The sequence below is a fragment of the Bombina bombina genome, chromosome 8 (assembly GCF_027579735.1).
Source record: "Bombina bombina isolate aBomBom1 chromosome 8, aBomBom1.pri, whole genome shotgun sequence".
Lineage (NCBI taxonomy): Eukaryota > Metazoa > Chordata > Amphibia > Anura > Bombinatoridae > Bombina > Bombina bombina.
The window spans coordinates 287,940,233-287,966,250 of NC_069506.1; the positions used below are offsets into that span (position 1 = coordinate 287,940,233).

Sequence of the window (26,018 nt, forward strand, 5' to 3'; positions counted from 1 at the left end):
AAAGTGTTTGTGAAAAGACAATCAAAATAGTGTTGGTTGCAAAAATAAAATTAATTTAAAGTGATTCCTATGTAGACACTCAGATAACATTGAATGCTAGTGGATTAATATGGTCATATCAATATACTCCTTAGCATAAAAGGGGTACTAACATTAAAATGCAAAACAATGGTCACTAATAGACACAATGATATAGTGATATCGTCCCAAAAAACAAAGTTCTTGAGGTTATAAATGTAATGGGTTTATTCTCCAAATCACATGAGGCAAGCACTTCTTCAAACGATCCCTGTTGGTGGCCCAGGGGGGGTAGATACTAAACAGAAAAGGAGATAAAAGAAGGCGCCAACATAGTGCGATTACCAGTGAGATGGGACACGCAGTGCAAGTAAAATCAAATACTCACAGGATAACAGACACTTGAGAAGTGTCACAAAAGCATCCTGGACCCTCTGAGTCGTCCAGCTGACTCCCACTCCACTGTGGTAATGAAACCGCTCGTCACTGCCAATCAAGGTAGCTACGCTGGTGGTCTCAGATCCGCTTTTTGTCTTGGCTGCAGTCAGTGTTGCAAAAGGGACTGGCTAAAAATCCACTCGATCCAGGATGTAGCAGTTCAAATCAGTATACTCCAAAGAGGAGTAAAACAGCCGGGCAAATTTGATATTAGTTGTAAAATGGCAAATCAAATATTACCAAAGGTAGAAAAGAAAGTTCGTGGCTACAATCTTAAAATATGTAAGACTTTAATGGCACAACGTTTCTCGGTCTGTACGTGACCGTTTCCTCAGGTGCATAAGTGTATAATACAACACATAAAAACCACGAACTTATAACAATCAGTACGGCGTCCTCAAATGCGCACCGCGCATGTGTGTAGGTGTGTCTAGATGCTGGGAGTTACACTTGCAACAAACTAACCAATAAGGTGCTTGAACTGATACACACCCTAATGGTTACGTAAATAGTGCATTATTTACCAATGCGGTGCTGATAGTAAACCGCACCATTTAATTTAAAAACAATAATATAGTTATATTTAATATAATCGTTAGGCGCAATAGACTCGTAGTCGCTAGAATTATGATATGTAGATAAAATTTTCCTATTGTTAAAAAGCAAATAACTACCAGATCGGGCACACCTACTAACATTGCATACATTTATTATGTTATGAACCTATATATAGCTGATAGCTACTAAAATACTAAATTAACATATATATATTTATAATGATACAAATGTTAAATTATCACACAAATTCTAAAGTGTAAAATCCCCAATCATGGGTATATCTAGATCCTCACATAAAAATATATATTTGTACATATTTCTAAAAATCACCATAAAATTACTATTAAAAGAGGATGCAATGTCTTAGAAATAAATAGAAAAATATTAAAAACAAATTACTCCTCTAGGGAGGATGCAGATAGATCCAACAAACTAATATATATACACACAGTCCTGTACCGAAGCGTCTCTGTAGAGGACTCAATTTCTAGATATTAAAATCTGTGTATGGCTATTCCAGAAATGTATACATAACTAAATAGTGTGTGCTACATAACCGCTGCAATGTGTCAGTCGATATACTTAAACTGGTTTTAATGGGTTAATGGACAGATATGTTATAATAGCTCCACTCTCCATGTTTAATGTATCTCTTTACAAAGTATGTGTGGTAGAAAAATGCCCCCATATTATATAGCAGGTGGTAAAAAAGAGATATATACAGGTTTATGGGGAATGAACAATAATCCTAGCTAAAACTAGCTTAGCAGATAAAATGGGATTGGGATACTCAAATATACTGGGAGAGGATAGTGAATATATTGCTTTCTCATTAGAGAGTATTTTATACTAAGTTACTATGCCTCTGGTTGGAGGATACACCTCCTATCGTTCTAGTATAGGATCTGCATATTTATGTGAATGCAGTCTTCATAGTTCTGACACGGGGATAATAACGCGCCGATACAAGGGATATGAACTTCTATATTTCATTTCTAATTTTAAACTAGTCTAATTGGTGTGGCGGATCAGGTGGGGGGGCCTAGATAGGGCTTATATTGAGGGATATCGAGGGCCTATATGTGGACTAAATACAGGTGGACTATATAAGGATGTTCAATTAAAAGCAGCCATGTCAATATTTGCATTTAAGCCAGCCGGGGACAGGGTGCGCATCTTCCAGATCCAAAAAGTCTCCCTTTGTCTTAGATGCAAATATCTGTTTCTGCCCCATTTGGGGTACACTTGTTCTAAAGGGAATATATTAAACGTATTAGATGTGTTAGTATGACATAAGTTGGCATGTCTAGGGACACTATGATTGGCAATGTTTTTACTAATGTTCCTTAAGTGTTCCCCCCATCTTTTTTTGAGGGGTCTCGAGGTTCTGCCCACGTACTGAACCCCACAGCTGCACTCTAGCAAATAGACTACAAATGCCGTATCACATGTAAAGTGTGATTTAATGTGAAATTTTTCTTTACTAGTATAAGACACAAATTCAGTTCTCTTACTATTCGTATATTGGCATAATCCACAGTTGGCTCTATTGCATTTAAAAAAACCTGGTTTACCTAAAAGCCTATTGCCTGTTTGACTTGTTTTTATATTTTTGTTATATGTCGAAACTCTTTTCTTCATTACAATTTTACTGGGAGCTAGTATATTTTTCAACGTGGGAGCACGTCTAAACGTACACACAGGTGATTCTCCTATACTCTCCCTTAACAGAGGGTCCCCTGATAGAATATGCCAGTATTTACCTAGAATATTTTTGATTTTATTATGATTATTGTTAAATTGTGTTATAAATCTGACTTTCTCATTCCCCTTGATCGATCCTCCAATTTGTGTAGTCCCCTTGTTTTTGATGAAGAAATCATCTCTGCATTTATTCCTGGCTCTCATGTAACTATTCTCAATAAGATCTAAAGGGTAATATTTCTCAATAAACCTTTTTTTCAAAATATTCGCTTGTATGTCATAACTGGCTAAATCAGTGCAATTCCTGCGAATTCTACAAAATTGATTGTAAGGAATATTTTTCTTCCAAGGTAAGTGGTGGTTGCTTTTATAGTTCAAATAACTATTAGCATCCACCGACTTAAAAAAAGTTTTGGTAGAGATCCTGCCTGTGGTATCCCATGTTAATATGAGATCCAGAAATTCTATACTTGTTGCATCAATTTTAGAGGTGAACTTAAGGCCCAATGAGTTATTATTTAGACTATCCATAAAATTCTGAGCTAATGAGATGTCCCCATCCCAAATAAATAAGAGGTCATCTATAAAACGGCCATAGAAGACCAGGTTCGCCCCATAGGAGGAAGAATATATATATTGTTCCTCAAAGAATCCCATAAAGAGATTAGCAAAACTAGGGGCGAACCTGGTCCCCATGGCCGTTCCCCTGATCTGCAGATAAAATTTCTCCTGATATACAAAATAATTATTTTTCAATACAAAAGATATACATTCCAATAAAAAATCCCTTTGTTTGACTGGAATGTATATGTCTCTCTCTAGGTAATGTTTAATGGCTTGGATTCCCAAATGGTGTGTAATGTTGGAGTACAAAGCAGAGACATCACAGGTCAGCCAGACCAAGTCTCTCCCTTCTTTATTAATACTGGATAACTTATATATTAGGTCTGGTGTATCTTTAATGTAGGATTTTAAGGTGATCACATATTTCTTTAAAAAGGAATCGACATATTCAGATAAATTGCATGTTAAATTGTCAATTCCTGATATGATGGGCCTCCCTGGAGGGTCTACCATACTCTTGTGAATCTTAGGGAGGTGATAGTAATATGCCAAGTTAGGTGCATATGGTATTAAATAATCTCTCTCTTTCTTTGTGAGTATTCCCTCTAACCAGCCAGCATCAACCATTTTAATCAGATTTGTTAGAAATTTTGCTGTGGGATTGAATGTTAATAATTTATAATACTCAGTGTCCAAGAGTATACGGTCAGCTTCTTTAATGTAATCTTGAATGTTTTGTATTACTATCCCCCCTCCCTTGTCAGCCTGTCTAATTGCCAGATTATTGTTGGTTGCCAGTCTAGATAAAGCTGTTAATTCATAAGTATTCAGATTGGGATTCTTTATATTATTTTCAGAAAGTTTGCCGAATTCTTCAAGAACCAGATTTTGAAAAATTTCTAAGCTGGTTCCTGTGCAAGGGGGATTAAAATTGGATTTTGGGGTCAAGTCAGAGTGTAGGTAGTTGTCAAATAGTTCGTCACATAATGTCTCAGGCTCAAAATAAATGATATCTGTCAAGGGCCTTTCTGCCATTTCATTAGTTAAAATAGGTGCATGACCAGTGCCTTTAAGTTTTTTCTCACAAAAATATCTTTGGATAGACAATTTTCGCACAAATTTGTTCAGATCTACGAATAATTCGAACAAATTGTGGTTTTTGGAGGGGCAGAAAGAGAGTCCTCTATTGAGAACTCTCACCTCCTCATTGGTTAAAATGTGATCAGATAAATTAAAGATGTTCTCCCTCATTCGTTTAAATTTCTCCTTTTGGGATGACTTAGCTCTCCCTCTGCTGCCACGTTGGCGTACGATCTTTTTTTCGGAGTAGTTATTACATTCTCTCTTTCTGGGCCTCTTTCTAATTGTTTCAATCGTATTGGTGTGTGTCTTACCTGCGGGGAGTTGTGCGGTAATCTCTGTGCCTGATGAAAAACCTGCTGACTGTTAGTGTGTTCTCTCTCATGTCTTTGTGTAAAGTTACTGTTATTCGCCATATGGCTTTTATCCTCATTATGATAATTATTCCTGGATGTATAGGTATTATGATCCCTTGTGTTATCTGAAAACTGGTGAGGTCTATACTGTTGGTGACCAAATTCGTTTTGATGATCCCTGTTGGACCAACGTCTCCATTCATTAGTATAATTATTCTTAGGCGTATAATAATGATTATCGACCCCTCTCTCTTGGTGGGAAGCCTGATTCCAATAGTTGGATGAATAATTGCTGTTACTAGCAGAAGACCTCCTATCTCCATTAGGGTTGTTATTCCTAAACTGGACATTTGACCCAGGTGTCTGTCCTAGTTTCATTAGATGTAGACTCCTGGTTTTCAGCTTCTTCTGCTTTATTACTAGAATATACATCATATACTTTGTCTTCTAGATAATCTTGTTCATCCCTTGCTAACTTTTTAATTTTGGTGGATACAATTTTCTTTTGGAAAACATCAGATTTATCTTGTACTTCTTGGGTAAATTTAGCATAATCTGTACTAGACTCAAACTTCAGTAAGTTTTTTTGGATTTCCTCTATCTCTGTCTCAGTTTTGTTTAAAAGAGTCTCCCGATATTCAATTAAAAGATCTATAAGCTTGAATGAACATTCAGTTAAAATACTAAGCCATTTAGTGGTTAGTTCAGGGTCCTGTTTAAAAGAACATTGTTTAGATATCCTCAAACCCCTGGGTAAATGCCCCCTTTCTTTATATTTACGAAGTGTATCTATGTCCCACCAATGTCTGTGTTCATTTTTTAGAGCTTCCTCAAGTTTATGAAATAATTGAACCATAGATAGATCACTAGTAGATTCATTACACATATCTATAGCGTTTTCATTGCAACTTATGGCTTTTCTATTATTGATCCTTTGATCTTTACTCTGCATTTTACTAGTAAGTGGTGTGCTCTTATAAAAAATATATATATATATGTGTACGTGATGTATACACAATATATCGTAATATAAATGAAAAATGTATGATATACAAAGTGTTCTAGTGTTGTGAATTCAATAGGTGATTGTTGGTGCTAATCAAAATACCAAAATCATAAAATCGTGTGAATATGTGCAAACTCTCGTGAATGAGTGTTGGTGGTTTCCACTAAATGAGGTGTATAATCAGATAATACCTCTGCTAGTAAGCTGTTGCTCAGGTGGGTATGCTTAATATTAAGTGGTCAAAGTAACCCACAATTACCAATATTTCAAGTGTAACATTCAGACCCTGTCGCAACCTAATCAATTCCCAAATGTGTGAACAAAAACTATATATAAAAAATATAATTAGTGCGCCAGCGGTCAAGAAGTTACTGACACTAATACAATGAATTGTAAAGTGTTTGTGAAAAGACAATCAAAATAGTGTTGGTTGCAAAAATAAAATTAATTTAAAGTGATTCCTATGTAGACACTCAGATAACATTGAATGCTAGTGGATTAATATGGTCATATCAATATACTCCTTAGCATAAAAGGGGTACTAACATTAAAATGCAAAACAATGGTCACTAATAGACACAATGATATAGTGATATCGTCCCAAAAAACAAAGTTCTTGAGGTTATAAATGTAATGGGTTTATTCTCCAAATCACATGAGGCAAGCACTTCTTCAAACGATCCCTGTTGGTGGCCCGGGGGGGTAGATACTAAACAGAAAAGGAGATAAAAGAAGGCGCCAACATAGTGCGATTACCAGTGAGATGGGACACGCAGTGCAAGTAAAATCAAATACTCACAGGATAACAGACACTTGAGAAGTGTCACAAAAGCATCCTGGACCCTCTGAGTCGTCCAGCTGACTCCCACTCCACTGTGGTAATGAAACCGCTCGTCACTGCCAATCAAGGTAGCTACGCTGGTGGTCTCAGATCCGCTTTTTGTCTTGGCTGCAGTCAGTGTTGCAAAAGGGACTGGCTAAAAATCCACTCGATCCAGGATGTAGCAGTTCAAATCAGTATACTCCAAAGAGGAGTAAAACAGCCGGGCAAATTTGATATTAGTTGTAAAATGGCAAATCAAATATTACCAAAGGTAGAAAAGAAAGTTCGTGGCTACAATCTTAAAATATGTAAGACTTTAATGGCACAACGTTTCTCGGTCTGTACGTGACCGTTTCCTCAGGTGCATAAGTGTATAATACAACACATAAAAACCACGAACTTATAACAATCAGTACGGCGTCCTCAAATGCGCACCGCGCATGTGTGTAGGTGTGTCTAGATGCTGGGAGTTACACTTGCAACAAACTAACCAATAAGGTGCTTGAACTGATACACACCCTAATGGTTACGTAAATAGTGCATTATTTACCAATGCGGTGCTGATAGTAAACCGCACCATTTAATTTAAAAACAATAATATAGTTATATTTAATATAATCGTTAGGCGCAATAGACTCGTAGTCGCTAGAATTATGATATGTAGATAAAATTTTCCTATTGTTAAAAAGCAAATAACTACCAGATCGGGCACACCTACTAACATTGCATACATTTATTATGTTATGAACCTATATATAGCTGATAGCTACTAAAATACTAAATTAACATATATATATTTATAATGATACAAATGTTAAATTATCACACAAATTCTAAAGTGTAAAATCCCCAATCATGGGTATATCTAGATCCTCACATAAAAATATATATTTGTACATATTTCTAAAAATCACCATAAAATTACTATTAAAAGAGGATGCAATGTCTTAGAAATAAATAGAAAAATATTAAAAACAAATTACTCCTCTAGGGAGGATGCAGATAGATCCAACAAACTAATATATATACACACAGTCCTGTACCGAAGCGTCTCTGTAGAGGACTCAATTTCTAGATATTAAAATCTGTGTATGGCTATTCCAGAAATGTATACATAACTAAATAGTGTGTGCTACATAACCGCTGCAATGTGTCAGTCGATATACTTAAACTGGTTTTAATGGGTTAATGGACAGATATGTTATAATAGCTCCACTCTCCATGTTTAATGTATCTCTTTACAAAGTATGTGTGGTAGAAAAATGCCCCCATATTATATAGCAGGTGGTAAAAAAGAGATATATACAGGTTTATGGGGAATGAACAATAATCCTAGCTAAAACTAGCTTAGCAGATAAAATGGGATTGGGATACTCAAATATACTGGGAGAGGATAGTGAATATATTGCTTTCTCATTAGAGAGTATTTTATACTAAGTTACTATGCCTCTGGTTGGAGGATACACCTCCTATCGTTCTAGTATAGGATCTGCATATTTATGTGAATGCAGTCTTCATAGTTCTGACACGGGGATAATAACGCGCCGATACAAGGGATATGAACTTCTATATTTCATTTCTAATTTTAAACTAGTCTAATTGGTGTGGCGGATCAGGTGGGGGGGCCTAGATAGGGCTTATATTGAGGGATATCGAGGGCCTATATGTGGACTAAATACAGGTGGACTATATAAGGATGTTCAATTAAAAGCAGCCATGTCAATATTTGCATTTAAGCCAGCCGGGGACAGGGTGCGCATCTTCCAGATCCAAAAAGTCTCCCTTTGTCTTAGATGCAAATATCTGTTTCTGCCCCATTTGGGGTACACTTGTTCTAAAGGGAATATATTAAACGTATTAGATGTGTTAGTATGACATAAGTTGGCATGTCTAGGGACACTATGATTGGCAATGTTTTTACTAATGTTCCTTAAGTGTTCCCCCCATCTTTTTTTGAGGGGTCTCGAGGTTCTGCCCACGTACTGAACCCCACAGCTGCACTCTAGCAAATAGACTACAAATGCCGTATCACATGTAAAGTGTGATTTAATGTGAAATTTTTCTTTACTAGTATAAGACACAAATTCAGTTCTCTTACTATTCGTATATTGGCATAATCCACAGTTGGCTCTATTGCATTTAAAAAAACCTGGTTTACCTAAAAGCCTATTGCCTGTTTGACTTGTTTTTATATTTTTGTTATATGTCGAAACTCTTTTCTTCATTACAATTTTACTGGGAGCTAGTATATTTTTCAACGTGGGAGCACGTCTAAACGTACACACAGGTGATTCTCCTATACTCTCCCTTAACAGAGGGTCCCCTGATAGAATATGCCAGTATTTACCTAGAATATTTTTGATTTTATTATGATTATTGTTAAATTGTGTTATAAATCTGACTTTCTCATTCCCCTTGATCGATCCTCCAATTTGTGTAGTCCCCTTGTTTTTGATGAAGAAATCATCTCTGCATTTATTCCTGGCTCTCATGTAACTATTCTCAATAAGATCTAAAGGGTAATATTTCTCAATAAACCTTTTTTTCAAAATATTCGCTTGTATGTCATAACTGGCTAAATCAGTGCAATTCCTGCGAATTCTACAAAATTGATTGTAAGGAATATTTTTCTTCCAAGGTAAGTGGTGGTTGCTTTTATAGTTCAAATAACTATTAGCATCCACCGACTTAAAAAAAGTTTTGGTAGAGATCCTGCCTGTGGTATCCCATGTTAATATGAGATCCAGAAATTCTATACTTGTTGCATCAATTTTAGAGGTGAACTTAAGGCCCAATGAGTTATTATTTAGACTATCCATAAAATTCTGAGCTAATGAGATGTCCCCATCCCAAATAAATAAGAGGTCATCTATAAAACGGCCATAGAAGACCAGGTTCGCCCCATAGGAGGAAGAATATATATATTGTTCCTCAAAGAATCCCATAAAGAGATTAGCAAAACTAGGGGCGAACCTGGTCCCCATGGCCGTTCCCCTGATCTGCAGATAAAATTTCTCCTGATATACAAAATAATTATTTTTCAATACAAAAGATATACATTCCAATAAAAAATCCCTTTGTTTGACTGGAATGTATATGTCTCTCTCTAGGTAATGTTTAATGGCTTGGATTCCCAAATGGTGTGTAATGTTGGAGTACAAAGCAGAGACATCACAGGTCAGCCAGACCAAGTCTCTCCCTTCTTTATTAATACTGGATAACTTATATATTAGGTCTGGTGTATCTTTAATGTAGGATTTTAAGGTGATCACATATTTCTTTAAAAAGGAATCGACATATTCAGATAAATTGCATGTTAAATTGTCAATTCCTGATATGATGGGCCTCCCTGGAGGGTCTACCATACTCTTGTGAATCTTAGGGAGGTGATAGTAATATGCCAAGTTAGGTGCATATGGTATTAAATAATCTCTCTCTTTCTTTGTGAGTATTCCCTCTAACCAGCCAGCATCAACCATTTTAATCAGATTTGTTAGAAATTTTGCTGTGGGATTGAATGTTAATAATTTATAATACTCAGTGTCCAAGAGTATACGGTCAGCTTCTTTAATGTAATCTTGAATGTTTTGTATTACTATCCCCCCTCCCTTGTCAGCCTGTCTAATTGCCAGATTATTGTTGGTTGCCAGTCTAGATAAAGCTGTTAATTCATAAGTATTCAGATTGGGATTCTTTATATTATTTTCAGAAAGTTTGCCGAATTCTTCAAGAACCAGATTTTGAAAAATTTCTAAGCTGGTTCCTGTGCAAGGGGGATTAAAATTGGATTTTGGGGTCAAGTCAGAGTGTAGGTAGTTGTCAAATAGTTCGTCACATAATGTCTCAGGCTCAAAATAAATGATATCTGTCAAGGGCCTTTCTGCCATTTCATTAGTTAAAATAGGTGCATGACCAGTGCCTTTAAGTTTTTTCTCACAAAAATATCTTTGGATAGACAATTTTCGCACAAATTTGTTCAGATCTACGAATAATTCGAACAAATTGTGGTTTTTGGAGGGGCAGAAAGAGAGTCCTCTATTGAGAACTCTCACCTCCTCATTGGTTAAAATGTGATCAGATAAATTAAAGATGTTCTCCCTCATTCGTTTAAATTTCTCCTTTTGGGATGACTTAGCTCTCCCTCTGCTGCCACGTTGGCGTACGATCTTTTTTTCGGAGTAGTTATTACATTCTCTCTTTCTGGGCCTCTTTCTAATTGTTTCAATCGTATTGGTGTGTGTCTTACCTGCGGGGAGTTGTGCGGTAATCTCTGTGCCTGATGAAAAACCTGCTGACTGTTAGTGTGTTCTCTCTCATGTCTTTGTGTAAAGTTACTGTTATTCGCCATATGGCTTTTATCCTCATTATGATAATTATTCCTGGATGTATAGGTATTATGATCCCTTGTGTTATCTGAAAACTGGTGAGGTCTATACTGTTGGTGACCAAATTCGTTTTGATGATCCCTGTTGGACCAACGTCTCCATTCATTAGTATAATTATTCTTAGGCGTATAATAATGATTATCGACCCCTCTCTCTTGGTGGGAAGCCTGATTCCAATAGTTGGATGAATAATTGCTGTTACTAGCAGAAGACCTCCTATCTCCATTAGGGTTGTTATTCCTAAACTGGACATTTTTCTTTTTGTCTTTAGGTTTTCTATAATTAACTTTGACCCAGGTGTCTGTCCTAGTTTCATTAGATGTAGACTCCTGGTTTTCAGCTTCTTCTGCTTTATTACTAGAATATACATCATATACTTTGTCTTCTAGATAATCTTGTTCATCCCTTGCTAACTTTTTAATTTTGGTGGATACAATTTTCTTTTGGAAAACATCAGATTTATCTTGTACTTCTTGGGTAAATTTAGCATAATCTGTACTAGACTCAAACTTCAGTAAGTTTTTTTGGATTTCCTCTATCTCTGTCTCAGTTTTGTTTAAAATTCTCATTAGCTCAGAATTTTATGGATAGTCTAAATAATAACTCATTGGGCCTTAAGTTCACCTCTAAAATTGATGCAACAAGTATAGAATTTCTGGATCTCATATTAACATGGGATACCACAGGCAGGATCTCTACCAAAACTTTTTTTAAGTCGGTGGATGCTAATAGTTATTTGAACTATAAAAGCAACCACCACTTACCTTGGAAGAAAAATATTCCTTACAATCAATTTTGTAGAATTCGCAGGAATTGCACTGATTTAGCCAGTTATGACATACAAGCGAATATTTTGAAAAAAAGGTTTATTGAGAAATATTACCCTTTAGATCTTATTGAGAATAGTTACATGAGAGCCAGGAATAAATGCAGAGATGATTTCTTCATCAAAAACAAGGGGACTACACAAATTGGAGGATCGATCAAGGGGAATGAGAAAGTCAGATTTATAACACAATTTAACAATAATCATAATAAAATCAAAAATATTCTAGGTAAATACTGGCATATTCTATCAGGGGACCCTCTGTTAAGGGAGAGTATAGGAGAATCACCTGTGTGTACGTTTAGACGTGCTCCCACGTTGAAAAATATACTAGCTCCCAGTAAAATTGTAATGAAGAAAAGAGTTTCGACATATAACAAAAATATAAAAACAAGTCAAACAGGCAATAGGCTTTTAGGTAAACCAGGTTTTTTTAAATGCAATAGAGCCAACTGTGGATTATGCCAATATACGAATAGTAAGAGAACTGAATTTGTGTCTTATACTAGTAAAGAAAAATTTCACATTAAATCACACTTTACATGTGATACGGCATTTGTAGTCTATTTGCTAGAGTGCAGCTGTGGGGTTCAGTACGTGGGCAGAACCTCGAGACCCCTCAAAAAAAGATGGGGGGAACACTTAAGGAACATTAGTAAAAACATTGCCAATCATAGTGTCCCTAGACATGCCAACTTATGTCATACTAACACATCTAATACGTTTAATATATTCCCTTTAGAACAAGTGTACCCCAAATGGGGCAGAAACAGATATTTGCATCTAAGACAAAGGGAGACTTTTTGGATCTGGAAGATGCGCACCCTGTCCCCGGCTGGCTTAAATGCAAATATTGACATGGCTGCTTTTAATTGAACATCCTTATATAGTCCACATGTATTTAGTCCACATATAGGCCCTCGATATCCCTCAATATAAGCCCTATCTAGGCCCCCCCACCTGATCCGCCACACCAATTAGACTAGTTTAAAATTAGAAATGAAATATAGAAGTTCATATCCCTTGTATCGGCGCGTTATTATCCCCGTGTCAGAACTATGAAGACTGCATTCACAGAAATATGCAGATCCTATACTAGAACGATAGGAGGTGTATCCTCCAACCAGAGGCATAGTAACTTAGTATAAAATACTCTCTAATGAGAAAGCAATATATTCACTATCCTCTCCCAGTATATTTGAGTATCCCAATCCCATTTTATCTGCTAAGCTAGTTTTAGCTAGGATTATTGTTCATTCCCCATAAACCTGTATATATCTCTTTTTTACCACCTGCTATATAATATGGGGGCATTTTTCTACCACACATACTTTGTAAAGAGATACATTAAACATGGAGAGTGGAGCTATTATAACATATCTGTCCATTAACCCATTAAAACCAGTTTAAGTATATCGACTGACACATTGCAGCGGTTATGTAGCACACACTATTTAGTTATGTATACATTTCTGGAATAGCCATACACAGATTTTAATATCTAGAAATTGAGTCCTCTACAGAGACGCTTCGGTACAGGACTGTGTGTATATATATTAGTTTGTTGGATCTATCTGCATCCTCCCTAGAGGAGTAATTTGTTTTTAATATTTTTCTATTTATTTCTAAGACATTGCATCCTCTTTTAATAGTAATTTTATGGTGATTTTTAGAAATATGTACAAATATATATTTTTATGTGAGGATCTAGATATACCCATGATTGGGGATTTTACACTTTAGAATTTGTGTGATAATTTAACATTTGTATCATTATAAATATATATATGTTAATTTAGTATTTTAGTAGCTATCAGCTATATATAGGTTCATAACATAATAAATGTATGCAATGTTAGTAGGTGTGCCCGATCTGGTAGTTATTTGCTTTTTAACAATAGGAAAATTTTATCTACATATCATAATTCTAGCGACTACGAGTCTATTGCGCCTAACGATTATATTAAATATAACTATATTATTGTTTTTAAATTAAATGGTGCGGTTTACTATCAGCACCGCATTGGTAAATAATGCACTATTTACGTAACCATTAGGGTGTGTATCAGTTCAAGCACCTTATTGGTTAGTTTGTTGCAAGTGTAACTCCCAGCATCTAGACACACCTACACACATGCGCGGTGCGCATTTGAGGACGCCGTACTGATTGTTATAAGTTCGTGGTTTTTATGTGTTGTATTATACACTTATGCACCTGAGGAAACGGTCACGTACAGACCGAGAAACGTTGTGCCATTAAAGTCTTACATATTTTAAGATTGTAGCCACGAACTTTCTTTTCTACCTTTGGTAATATTTGATTTGCCATTTTACAACTAATATCAAATTTGCCCGGCTGTTTTACTCCTCTTTGGAGTATACTGATTTGAACTGCTACATCCTGGATCGAGTGGATTTTTAGCCAGTCCCTTTTGCAACACTGACTGCAGCCAAGACAAAAAGCGGATCTGAGACCACCAGCGTAGCTACCTTGATTGGCAGTGACGAGCGGTTTCATTACCACAGTGGAGTGGGAGTCAGCTGGACGACTCAGAGGGTCCAGGATGCTTTTGTGACACTTCTCAAGTGTCTGTTATCCTGTGAGTATTTGATTTTACTTGCACTGCGTGTCCCATCTCACTGGTAATCGCACTATGTTGGCGCCTTCTTTTATCTCCTTTTCTGTTTAGTAATCTAGAATAAACTACCAATAGCCCTTAAAAGGGCCTTTTGTAGGGCATTGCCCTAAAGATATCAGCTCTTTTTCTGAAAAAAATACAAAGACCCACTAACATTACATTTGAACAGCCAATAGAATTTTAGCAGCCCTAATTCCTATTGGGCAATTCAAAATTTTCAGCCAATAGGAATAAAATGGTACCCCCAGTATAAAAGGGGTACCTTGCATTTCAATCCTCAGTGTGCGACGGACGATCACATGAAGAGGACTTCTGCCTTTGCGCATCGACCACTCCGCCTCCGCAGGGATGAAGAAGATGCCGGTCCCGCGATGGATGAAGATGGAGCCACATGGATGAAGACCTCGGGGTTAGTGTTAGAACTTTTTTAACTTTTTGGGGTGTATTTTTTTTTTTTTTTTAGTTTAGGCTTTTCTTAAAAGAGCTAAATGCGCTTTTAAGGACAATGCCCATACAAATGCCCTTTTCAGGGCAAGGGGTATCTTAGGTTTTTGATAGAGTTAGGTTATTTTATTTTGGGGGGTTGGTTGGGTGGTGGGTTTTACTGTTGGGGGTCTTTGTATTTTCTTTACAGGTAAAAGAGCTGTTTAACTTAGGGCAATGCCCTACAAAAGGCCCTTTTAAGGGCTATTGGTATTTTATTGTAGGCTAGGTTTTTTTTATTTTGGGTGGGTTTTTTTATTTTATAGGACCTTTAAATTAGGTGTAATTCTTTTTATTTTTGATAATTTAGTTTGTTATTTTTTGTAATTTAGTATTTTTTATTTTTTGTAATTAGATATTTTGTAATTTTTATAGTAGTGTTATGATTTTTTTAATGTGTATTTTAGTTTTATTTAGTTGGTAGTTAGTTTAATTTTAGTTTAATAGTTATATTAGTTTAATTGTTAGTTTAAACTTAGTTTTTTTAATTTGACAGGTAAGTTTTAATTTAATTTAAGATAGGGAAACTGTAATTTTAATATAAAGTTAGGGGGGCGTTAGGTTTAGGGGTTACTAGTTTAAATTAGTTTATTGGGATGTGGGGGCTTTCGGTTTAGGGGTTAATAGTTTAATTTAGTATATTTCATTGTGGGCGGCTTCTGGTTTATGGGTTAATAGTTTAATTTAGTATATTTCGTTATGGGGGCTTGCGGTTTAGGGGTTAATAGATTTATTATAGTGGCGTTGGCTGTGAGCGGCGGAATAGGGGTTAATATCTTTATTATAGTGTGGGCGATGTTGGGGTGCAGGGGAATAGGGGTTAATAAGTTTAGTATAGTAGTGACGATGTCAGGGAGCGGTGGAATAGGGGTTAATAAATTTTATTAGTGGCGGCGATGTTGGGAGCGGCAGATTAGGGGATAAGTTTAATATAGTGTTTGCGATGTGGGAGAGCCTCGGTTTAGGGGTTAATAGGTAGTTTATGGGCGTTTAGTGTACTTTGTAACAGTTTAGTTATGAGTTTTATGTAACAGTATTGTTGCAAAAAACTCATAATTACTGCTCTCAGATTGTGAAACGAATCTTGTCGGTATAGACTGAAACGCAAGCTTTTTAGCCTCATCGCAAAACTCGTAATGGCTGGGCTAAAAGGCTTGCGGTACAGCTATACCGACAAGACTTGTAATGGCTGCGGTGCTGTTTTAACGCTGAAATTACCATTTTTTTCAGCGTTAAAACCCGAACGCAAAACTTGTAATCTAGGTGAATAACATTTATATTGCCCCACTCCTGTATACCATTCTCAAATAATTACTAAAATATATTCTATGACAACTGTGTATATGTCTGTAATACATTTACTGTTTTTCTCATATCGGGTAATATTCACATAATCTATAGATGACTAAACAAAGACATTTTACTTATAGCATTTAAGCCAATATCAGCCAAAAACACACTGTATTCATGAGAGCATCTGTCACCAAATCAGAAGCAGATACATTTACAGAGGGCTTTGATATATTTTTGGGTAAATACAGTACCTATGAATATGACAGCTGATGTAGCAATGTTAGACAATTTGTCACCGATGACTTGGCAGGTATTCTATTATAATTTTAGGAAATTTAGGGGATCTTTGAATGATAAACAATAGATTTTTGTTCTCTTTCAGCCTCGTATATTATGCAACTGAGAAGCAAACACACAAATGTGATCTGATGGGATTTTCCTTTTTCTGCTAAAGTGCAGAAATATTCACATGTCCAGGACACAGGCTGTGTGCTGCAAACAGCTACTGTAATAAATCAACAGATGTAAAGCAGGTGTACAGCAGATGCTACATAAAGGTTATACACAAACTATACCTTCAGGATGGGCTCCATATAAGGACGGATAAGACGTGGGGCATTGGATACAAGGTGCCCCAACATGCGAGCACTTTGTTCTTTATTCCTGCCGACTCCACTGTGTTCCAGCTCCGTAAGAATCTAAAGGAAATAAGCATGAACCTCTTGATGCAAATAGTTATGAAGGCTACAAAACTGGTATTTAAAGGGACAGTGTACTCTAAAATTGTTTTCCCTTAATGTGTTTCCAACGATTTGTTTGTTATACCAGTTGCAGAGTATAAAATGCATGACAAATTGCTTATTTGGGTTTATTTTTCTATATGAAATATCTGGTTTTGTTCTTTTAAACCACAACCCACTAAAATGAGTTGAGCTTGCGTAGAAATTAGATCTCCTTATTTTATCACTTTCTGTACACCCACATGCTTCTTTATATTATCTCTGTCTGTATACCAAAGCCCAATACTTAGGAGAGATACAGCTAATAAAACATACATTTTTTTTAGTTGTTCTCTCTACCTCCAACTGGGGGTGTAATTTCTGCTATGTTTACACATCTGTTTTATAGCCGATACTTAAAGGGACACTGAACCCAAATTTTTTCTTTCATGATTCAGATAGAGCATGAAATTTTAAACAACTTTCTAATTTACTCCTATTATCAAATTTTCTTCATTCTCTTGGTATCTTTATTTGAAATGCAAGAATGTAAGTTTAGATGCCGGACCATTTTTGGTGAACAACCTGGGTTGTCCTTGCTGATTCATGGATACATTCATCCACCAATAAAACAGTGCTGTCCAGAGTACTGAACAAAAAAAAAAAAAAAAAAAAGCTTAAATGCCTTCTTTTTCAAATAAAGATAGTAAGAGAACAAAGAAAATTGATATATCAAATTTTCTTTGTTTTCTTGCTATCTTTATTTAAAAAGCAGGAATGTGATGCATAGGAGCCGGCCCATTTTTCATTGAGAACCTGGGTTATGCTTGCTTATTGGTGGGTAAATGTAAGCCTCAAATAAGCAAGCTCTATCCATGGTGCTGAACCTAAAATGGGCTGGCTGCTAAGATTTTCATCCCTGCTTTAAAATAAAGATAGAAACAAAAAGAAGAAAAATTGATATTAGAGGTAAATTAGAAAGTTGATTAACATTTCATGCTCTATCTGAATCATGAAAGAAACAATTTGGGTTCAGTGTCCCTTTAAGTATAGAAACTTTCACTCTAGGTGGGGATACCACAGGCAAAGTCAGCTATTTCAAATGAGGATATAAAGGTAAAGGAATGATCCGTAAATAATTTAATACACTCTCAGCAGGTAAAGTGGATCATTGGGAACAAAATAAAGAGGAGGGTAAACTAACTGTCCCATTATTAATAATAAAAAAGCAACAACAGAAATAAGTGAATAATAAATTGAAGAAGAAAACATTTAATAGATAACGCTCATTCAGACAGTTGATAACTCTATTTTTGCAGTTTTGTCTGGATTTCTATCTAAACTTTCTTAGACTTGGGGCTACTAGATATCAGTTAATCACAAAATAGCAAAACCACACAAAACCTTGTGCGATAAATTAGCTGAGAATTTATAAAGAAACTAAACACAGTAGAGACATTAAATTAATATCCCCTAAGGGTAAGTTATGAAGCATTTGTTAAGAAAGATAATTATTCTTCTACAAACATGTACATTATAGACACTGTAATAAGACTATTTACCTGGATAAGCATCTTGCGCAGAAACGGCATGACAAAAGCAGGGTTCATGCTGCTCAGACGTCCGATGGTGCAGATCGCAAGCTCGCGGATCTCAAACACTTCATCATTCAGGGCCACAAACAGAGCTTGAAGGTTTTCTGCCTGTGCCAGGTGAGTATCAAAACGCTCATCCAAAGAGGCCAACACACAGTAGCGGATGTCGGGATCTGGCAGTCAGAGAATAAGGAAGTGGAATTGAGACTTTACTGCATTTAAAGGGACAGTATACACCAATTTACATATAACTGAATGTAATAGACACTACTATAAAGAAGAATATGCACAGACACTGATCTAAAAATCCAGTATAAAACCTTTTAAACAATTACTTAAAAGCTCTCCGTTTAGCACTGTTAATGAGTTTAGCTGGGAAACCCATTGAAAGGGGCTGGGTAAACAAGAAAAGCAGACATTCCCCCACCCCTCATATAAAAAATAAATAACATAAACAGGAGCAGCAGGAATCTGTAGACATCAGTATACATCTGACACTGTGGGGCTTGGTTAGGAGTCTGGCTTATTTTTTAAGAACATTTTGCTGATTTTCAAACTATACATTTTTATAAAAACACTACCAGATGGGCTATGTAAAACATAATTTATGCTTACCTGATAAATTCCTTTCTTCTGTAGTGTGATCAGTCCACGGGTCATCATTACTTCTGGGATATTACTCCTCCCCAACAGGAAGTGCAAGAGGATTCACCCAGCAGAGCTGCATATAGCTCCTCCCCTCTACGTCACTCCCAGTCATTCGACCAAGGACCAACGAGAAAGGAAAAGCCAAGGGTGAAGTGGTGACTGGAGTATAAATTAAAAAATATTTACCTGCCTTAAAAACAGGGCGGGCCGTGGACTGATCACACTACAGAAGAAAGGAATTTATCAGGTAAGCATAAATTATGTTTTCTTCTGTTAAGTGTGATCAATCCACGGGTCATCATTACTTCTGGGATACCAATACCAAAGCAAAAGTACACGGATGACGGGAGGGATAGGCAGGCTCTTTATACAGAAGGAACCACTGCCTGAAGAACCTTTCTCCCAAAAATAGCCTCCGATGAAGCAAAAGTGTCAAATTTGTAAAATTTGGAAAAAGTATGAAGCGAAGACCAAGTTGCAGCCTTGCAAATCTGTTCAACAGAGGCCTCATTCTTGAAGGCCCAAGTGGAAGCCACAGCTCTAGTAGAATGAGCTGTAATTCTTTCAGGAGGCTGCTGTCCAGCAGTCTCATAAGCTAAACGAATTATGCTACGAAGCCAAAAAGAAAGAGAGGTAGCGGAAGCTTTTTGACCTCTCCTCTGCCCAGAGTAAATGACAAACAGAGAAGACGTTTGTCGAAATTCCTTAGTTGCCTGTAAGTAAAATTTTAGAGCACGGACTACATCCAGGTTGTGCAGTAGACGTTCCTTCTTTGAAGAAGGATTTGGGCATAAAGAAGGAACAACAATCTCTTGATTGATATTCCTGTTAGTAACTACCTTAGGTAAGAACCCAGGTTTAGTACGCAGGACTACCTTATCCGAATGAAAAATCAAATAAGGAGAATCACAATGTAAGGCTGATAATTCAGAGACTCTTCGAGCCGAGGAAATAGCCATTAAAAATAGAACTTTCCAAGATAACAACTTTATATCAATGGAATGAAGGGGTTCAAACGGAACGCCCTGTAAAACATTAAGAACAAGGTTTAAACTCCATGGTGGAGCAACAGTTTTAAACACAGGCTTAATTCTGGCCAAAGCCTGACAAAAAGCCTGGACGTCAGGAACTTCTGACAGACGTTTGTGTAACAGAATGGACAGAGCTGAGATCTGTCCCTTTAGTGAACTAGCAGATAAACCCTTTTCTAAACCTTCTTGTAGAAAAGACAATATCCTAGGAATCCTAACCTTACTCCAAGAGTAACCTTTGGATTCGCACCAATATAGGTATTTACGCCATATCTTATGGTAAATCTTTCTGGTAACAGGTTTCCTAGCCTGTATTAAGGTATCAATAACTGACTCAGAAAATCCACGTCTTGATAAAATCAAGCGTTCAATTTCCAAGCAGTCAGCTTCAGAGAAGTTAGATTTTGATGTTTGAAGGGACCCTGTATCAGAAGGTCCTGTTTCAGAGGTAGAGACCAAGGTGGACAGGATGACATGTCCACCAGGTCTGCATACCAAGTCCTGCGTGGCCACGCAGGTGCTATTAGAATCACTGATGCTCTCTCTTGTTTGATTCTGGCAATCAATCGAGGAAGCAACGGGAAGGGTGGAAACACGTAAGCCATCCTGAAGTCCCAAGGTGCTGTCAGAGCATCTATCAGGACTGCTCCTGGATCCCTGGATCTGGACCCGTAACGAGGAAGCTTGGCGTTCTGTCGAGACGCCATGAGATCTATCTCTGGTTTGCCCCAACGTCGAAGTATTTGGGCAAAGACCTCCGGATGAAGTTCCCACTCCCCCGGATGAAAAGTCTGACGACTTAAGAAATCCGCCTCCCAGTTCTCCACTCCCGGGATGTGGATTGCTGACAGGTGGCAAGAGTGAGACTCTGCCCAGCAAATTATCTTTGATACTTCCATCATAGCTAGGGAGCTTCTTGTCCCTCCCTGATGGTTGATGTAAGCTACAGTCGTGATGTTGTCCGACTGAAACCTGATGAACCCCCGAGTTGTCAACTGGGGCCAAGCCAGGAGGGCATTGAGAACTGCTCTCAATTCCAGAATGTTTATTGGCAGGAGACTCTCCTCCTGACTCCATTGTCCCTGAGCCTTCAGAGAATTCCAGACGGCACCCCAACCTAGAAGGCTGGCGTCTGTTGTTACAATTGTCCAGTCTGGTCTGCTGAATGGCATCCCCCTGGACAGATGTGGCCGAGAAAGCCACCATAGAAGAGAATTTCTGGTCTCTTGATCCAGATTCAGAGAAGGGGATAAGTCTGAGTAATCCCCATTCCACTGACTTAGCATGCACAGTTGCAGTGGTCTGAGGTGTAAGCGTGCAAAGGGTACTATGTCCATTGCCGCTACCATTAAGCCGATTACCTCCATGCATTGAGCCACTGACGGGTGTTGAATGGAATGAAGGGTGCGGCAAGCACTTTGAAGTCTTGTTAGCCTGTCCTCTGTCAGGTAAATCTTCATTTCTACAGAATCTATAAGAGTCCCCAGGAAGGGAACTCTTGTGAGTGGGACGAGTGAACTTTTCTTTTCGTTCACCTTCCATCCATGTGACCTTAGAAATGCCAGCACTAACTCTGTATGAGACTTGGCAGTTTGAAAGCTTGAAGCTTGTATCAGAATGTCGTCTAGGTATGGAGCTACCGAGATTCCCCGCGGTCTTAGTACCGCCAGAAGAGCACCCAGAACCTTTGTGAAGATTCTTGGAGCTGTAGCCAATCCGAATGGAAGAGCCACAAACTGGTAATGCCTGTCTAGGAAGGCAAACCTTAGGTACCGATAATGATCTTTGTGAATCGGTATGTGAAGGTAAGCATCCTTTAAATCTACAGTGGTCATGTATTGACCCTCTTGGATCATAGGTAAAATTGTCCGAATAGTCTCCATCTTGAACGATGGAACTCTTAGGAATTTGTTTAGGATCTTTAAGTCCAGGATTGGTCTGAAAGTTCCCTCTTTTTTGGGAACCACAAACAGATTTGAGTAAAACCCCTGTCCCTGTTCCGATCGTGGAACTGGATGGATTACTCCCATTAACAAGAGCTCTTGTACGCAGCGTAGAAACGCCTCTTTCTTTGTCTGGATTGTTGACAATCTTGACAGATGAAATCTCTCTCTTGGAGGAGAGTATTTGAAGTCCAGAAGGTATCCCTGAGATATTATCTCTAGCGCCCAGGGATCCTGAACATCTCTTGCCCAAGCCTGGGCGAAGAGAGAAAGTCTGCCCCCCACTAGATCCGATCCCGGATCGGGGGCCCTCAATTCATGCTGTTTTAGGGGCAGCAGCAGGTTTCCTAGTCTGCTTGCCCTTGTTCCAGGACTGGTTAGGTTTCCAGCCTTGTCTGTAGCGAGCAACAGCTCCTTCCTGTTTTGGTGCAGAGGAAGTTGATGCTGCTCCTGCTTTGAAATTACGAAAGGAACGAAAATTAGACTGTCTAGTCTTGGCTTTGGCTTTGTCCTGAGGCAGGGCATGGCCTTTACCTCCTGTAATGTCAGCGATAATCTCTTTCAACCCGGGCCCGAATAAGGTCTGCCCTTTGAAAGGTATATTAAGCAATTTAGACTTAGAAGTAACATCAGCTGACCAGGATTTTAGCCACAGCGCCCTGCGTGCCTGAATGGCGAATCCTGAATTCTTTGCCGTAAGTTTAGTAAGATGTACTACGGCCTCCGAAATGAATGAATTAGCTAGTTTAAGGACTCTAAGCCTGTCCGTAATGTCGTCCAGAGTAGCTGAACCAATGTTCTCTTCCAGAGACTCAATCCAGAATGCCGCTGCAGCCGTGATCGGCGCAATGCATGCAAGGGGTTGCAATATAAAACCTTGTTGAACAAACATTTTCTTAAGGTAACCCTCTAACTTTTTATCCATTGGATCTGAAAAAGCACAGCTATCCTCCACCGGGATAGTGGTACGCTTAGCTAAGGTAGAAACTGCTCCCTCCACCTTAGGGACCGTTTGCCATAAGTCCCTTGTGGTGGCGTCTATTGGAAACATTTTTCTAAATATCGGAGGGGGTGAGAACGGCACACCGGGTCTATCCCACTCCTTAGTAACAATTTCAGTAAGTCTCTTAGGTATAGGAAAAACCTCAGTACTCGTCGGTACCGCAAAATATTTATCCAAACTACACATTTTCTCTGGTATTGCAACTGTGTTACAATCATTCAGAGCCGCTAACACCTCCCCTAGTAATACACGGAGGTTTTCCAGTTTAAATTTAAAATTTGAAATATCTGAATCCAGTCTGTTTGGATTAGAACCGTCACCCACAGAATGAAGTTCTCCGTCCTCATGTTCTGCCACCTGTGACGCAGTGTCTGACATGGCCCTAATATTATCAGCGCACTCTGTTCTCACCCCAGAGTGATCACGCTTACCTCTTAGTTCTGGTAATTTAGCCAAAACCTCAGTCATAACAGTAGCCATATCCTGTAATGTGATTTGTAATGGCCGCCCAGATGTACTCGGCGCTACAATATCACGCACCTCCCTCTGAGCGGGAGATGTAGGTACTGACACGTGAGGCGAGTTAGTCGGCATAACTCTCCCCTCGTTGTTTGGTGAAATTTGTTCAATTTGTACAGATTGACTTTTATTTAAAGTAGCATCAATACAGTTAGTACATAAATTTCTATTGGGCTCCACTTTGGCATTGCAACAAATGACACAGGTATCATCCTCTGAATCAGACATGTTTAACACACTAGCAAATAAACTTGCAACTTGGAAATACAATTCAATTAGAATAATATTAAAATGTACTGTGCCTTTAAGAAGCACAGAAGATCTATGACAGTTGAAAATTAATAAATTGAAACAGTTATAGCCTCAATCCTTGTAAACAACACAACTTTAGCAAAGGTTTAATCCCATTAGCAAAGATAACAAATTCTGAAAGCAGGAAACAAATTACAGAATAAACGTTTTTTATCTCAGTCAAACTATAATTCTCACAGCTCTGCTGAGAGAAATTACCTCCCTCAAAATAAGTTTTGAAGACCCCTGAGCTCTGTAGAGATGAACCGGATCATGCAGGGAATACAATGAGTTGCTGACTGAAATATTTGATGCATAGAAAAAGCGCCAAAAAACGGCCCCTCCCCCTCACACACAGCAGTGAGGGAGAACAGAAACTGTCAGAAAAACAGATTAAGCAACTGCCAAGTGGAAAAATAGTGCCCAAACATTTATTCACACAGTACCTCAGCAAATGAAAACGATTTTACATTCCAGCAAAAACGTTAAACATAATCTCTAGTTATTAAACAGCTTTATGTATTTCTTACAGTGTAATTCTAGTGAAGTACCATTCCCCAGAATACTGAAGTGTAAAGTATACATACATGACATTATATCGGTATGGCAGGATTTTCTCATCAATTCCATTGTCAGAAAATAAAAACTGCTACATACCTCTATGCAGATTCATCTGCCCGCTGTCCCCTGATCTGAAGTTTACCTCACTCCTCAGATGGCCGAGAACAGCAATATGATCTTAACTACTCCGGCTAAAATCATAGCAAAACTCTGGTAGATTCTTCTTCAAACTCTGCCAGAGAGGTAATAACACACTCCGGTGCTATTTTAAAATAACAAACTTTTGATTGAAGATATAAAACTAAGTATAATCACCATAGTCCTCTCACACATCCTATCTAGTCGTTGGGTGCAAGAGAATGACTGGGAGTGACGTAGAGGGGAGGAGCTATATGCAGCTCTGCTGGGTGAATCCTCTTGCACTTCCTGTTGGGGAGGAGTAATATCCCAGAAGTAATGATGACCCGTGGACTGATCACACTTAACAGAAGAAATAGATCATCTACAAAATATTTATGCAAAGAAATATCTAGTGTATAATGTCCCTTTTAAGATATCACTTTCCTTTTTCTCAGCAATAGCCTCTAACCAATAACTAACGTATACAATATGTAATCACTCTGCTAAGACCCATAGCTCCCTGATTCTCCCAAACCTCTGAGCACTACCTGCCCTCTCCCAACCGCCATATGTTTTTTACCAATCACAACTAACACATCCATTGTGATTATAAGACTAATCTGTGCCTTATTCTAATGCTGTAACCTCTCTAGTGCTATTTCCCAACACCCAGCACTGGTGAATATAAACCCTATAGCTACACACATTACTCTCAGGTTACTCAGAAGTACCTCACTCAAACACATTTATTTTTTCTGAAAGAAATTCTTCTACCAAATCACAATTTCGCACTGACCAGGCCCGAGGCTTTTATAATATCCCCCCCCCTTTTTCATATCACTGACCTTTAGCTTATAAGTTGAAGAACATATATGTACTTTGTATAAAGGTTTATTAGTTAGTAAAAGTCACTGAAGACTCCTCTCCTTTTGTTTAAAATGCACCATCATTGTGCATGTATGCCATATTCACCTTTTATGGTGATGCGTATCTTTGCTGCCACAAAAACAACCCCAATAAATGTGGAAGTGGAAAGAAAATTACCTGGGTCTGTTATGCCAACCACTAGCAGTTTGCTCAGAACATCAGCCACCACCTGCACAGCTGTCTGGCTGACGTGTGCGTGGCCACTGAGCAGCTGGATGGAAGGCGTCAGAAGGCGGGAGCAGGTACGAGCAGCTTCCATGCGAATTTCCTTATGTTCACTATTCAAGAAATGATCAGCACAGTGACGCACAAACTGAGTGAGCGAGTGACCTAAGAATGGAGGGGGGAAAAAAATAGGAAACAAAGTGAACACAGCTGAGCTAGCTTGCAGAGCTTACACTTACTCAAGAGCCATTGCTTACAATACTTTTATTGCTAAATAAACATTAGCAGGAAGTACCTTTCAACCAATCAGCAGTAGCAGGAAG

The 26,018-nt window shown here is 37.9% G+C and overlaps 1 protein-coding gene across 7 annotated transcripts in view; it reads right to left on the reverse strand.

Moving 5' to 3' along the window:
• Positions 1–26,018, reverse strand: part of MTOR (mechanistic target of rapamycin kinase) — a 531,718-nt gene that overhangs the window by 474,322 nt on the left and 31,378 nt on the right. For all 7 annotated transcript variants that reach the window (XM_053691448.1, XM_053691447.1, XM_053691446.1 and 4 more), the window contains exons 12-14: positions 25,648–25,860; positions 18,455–18,660; positions 16,749–16,871 (exon numbers count right to left, since the gene is read on the reverse strand). In XM_053691448.1, coding sequence (XP_053547423.1) covers positions 16,749–16,871; positions 18,455–18,660; positions 25,648–25,860 — 542 coding nt within the window. The remainder of the gene's footprint in view (positions 1–16,748; positions 16,872–18,454; positions 18,661–25,647; positions 25,861–26,018) is intronic.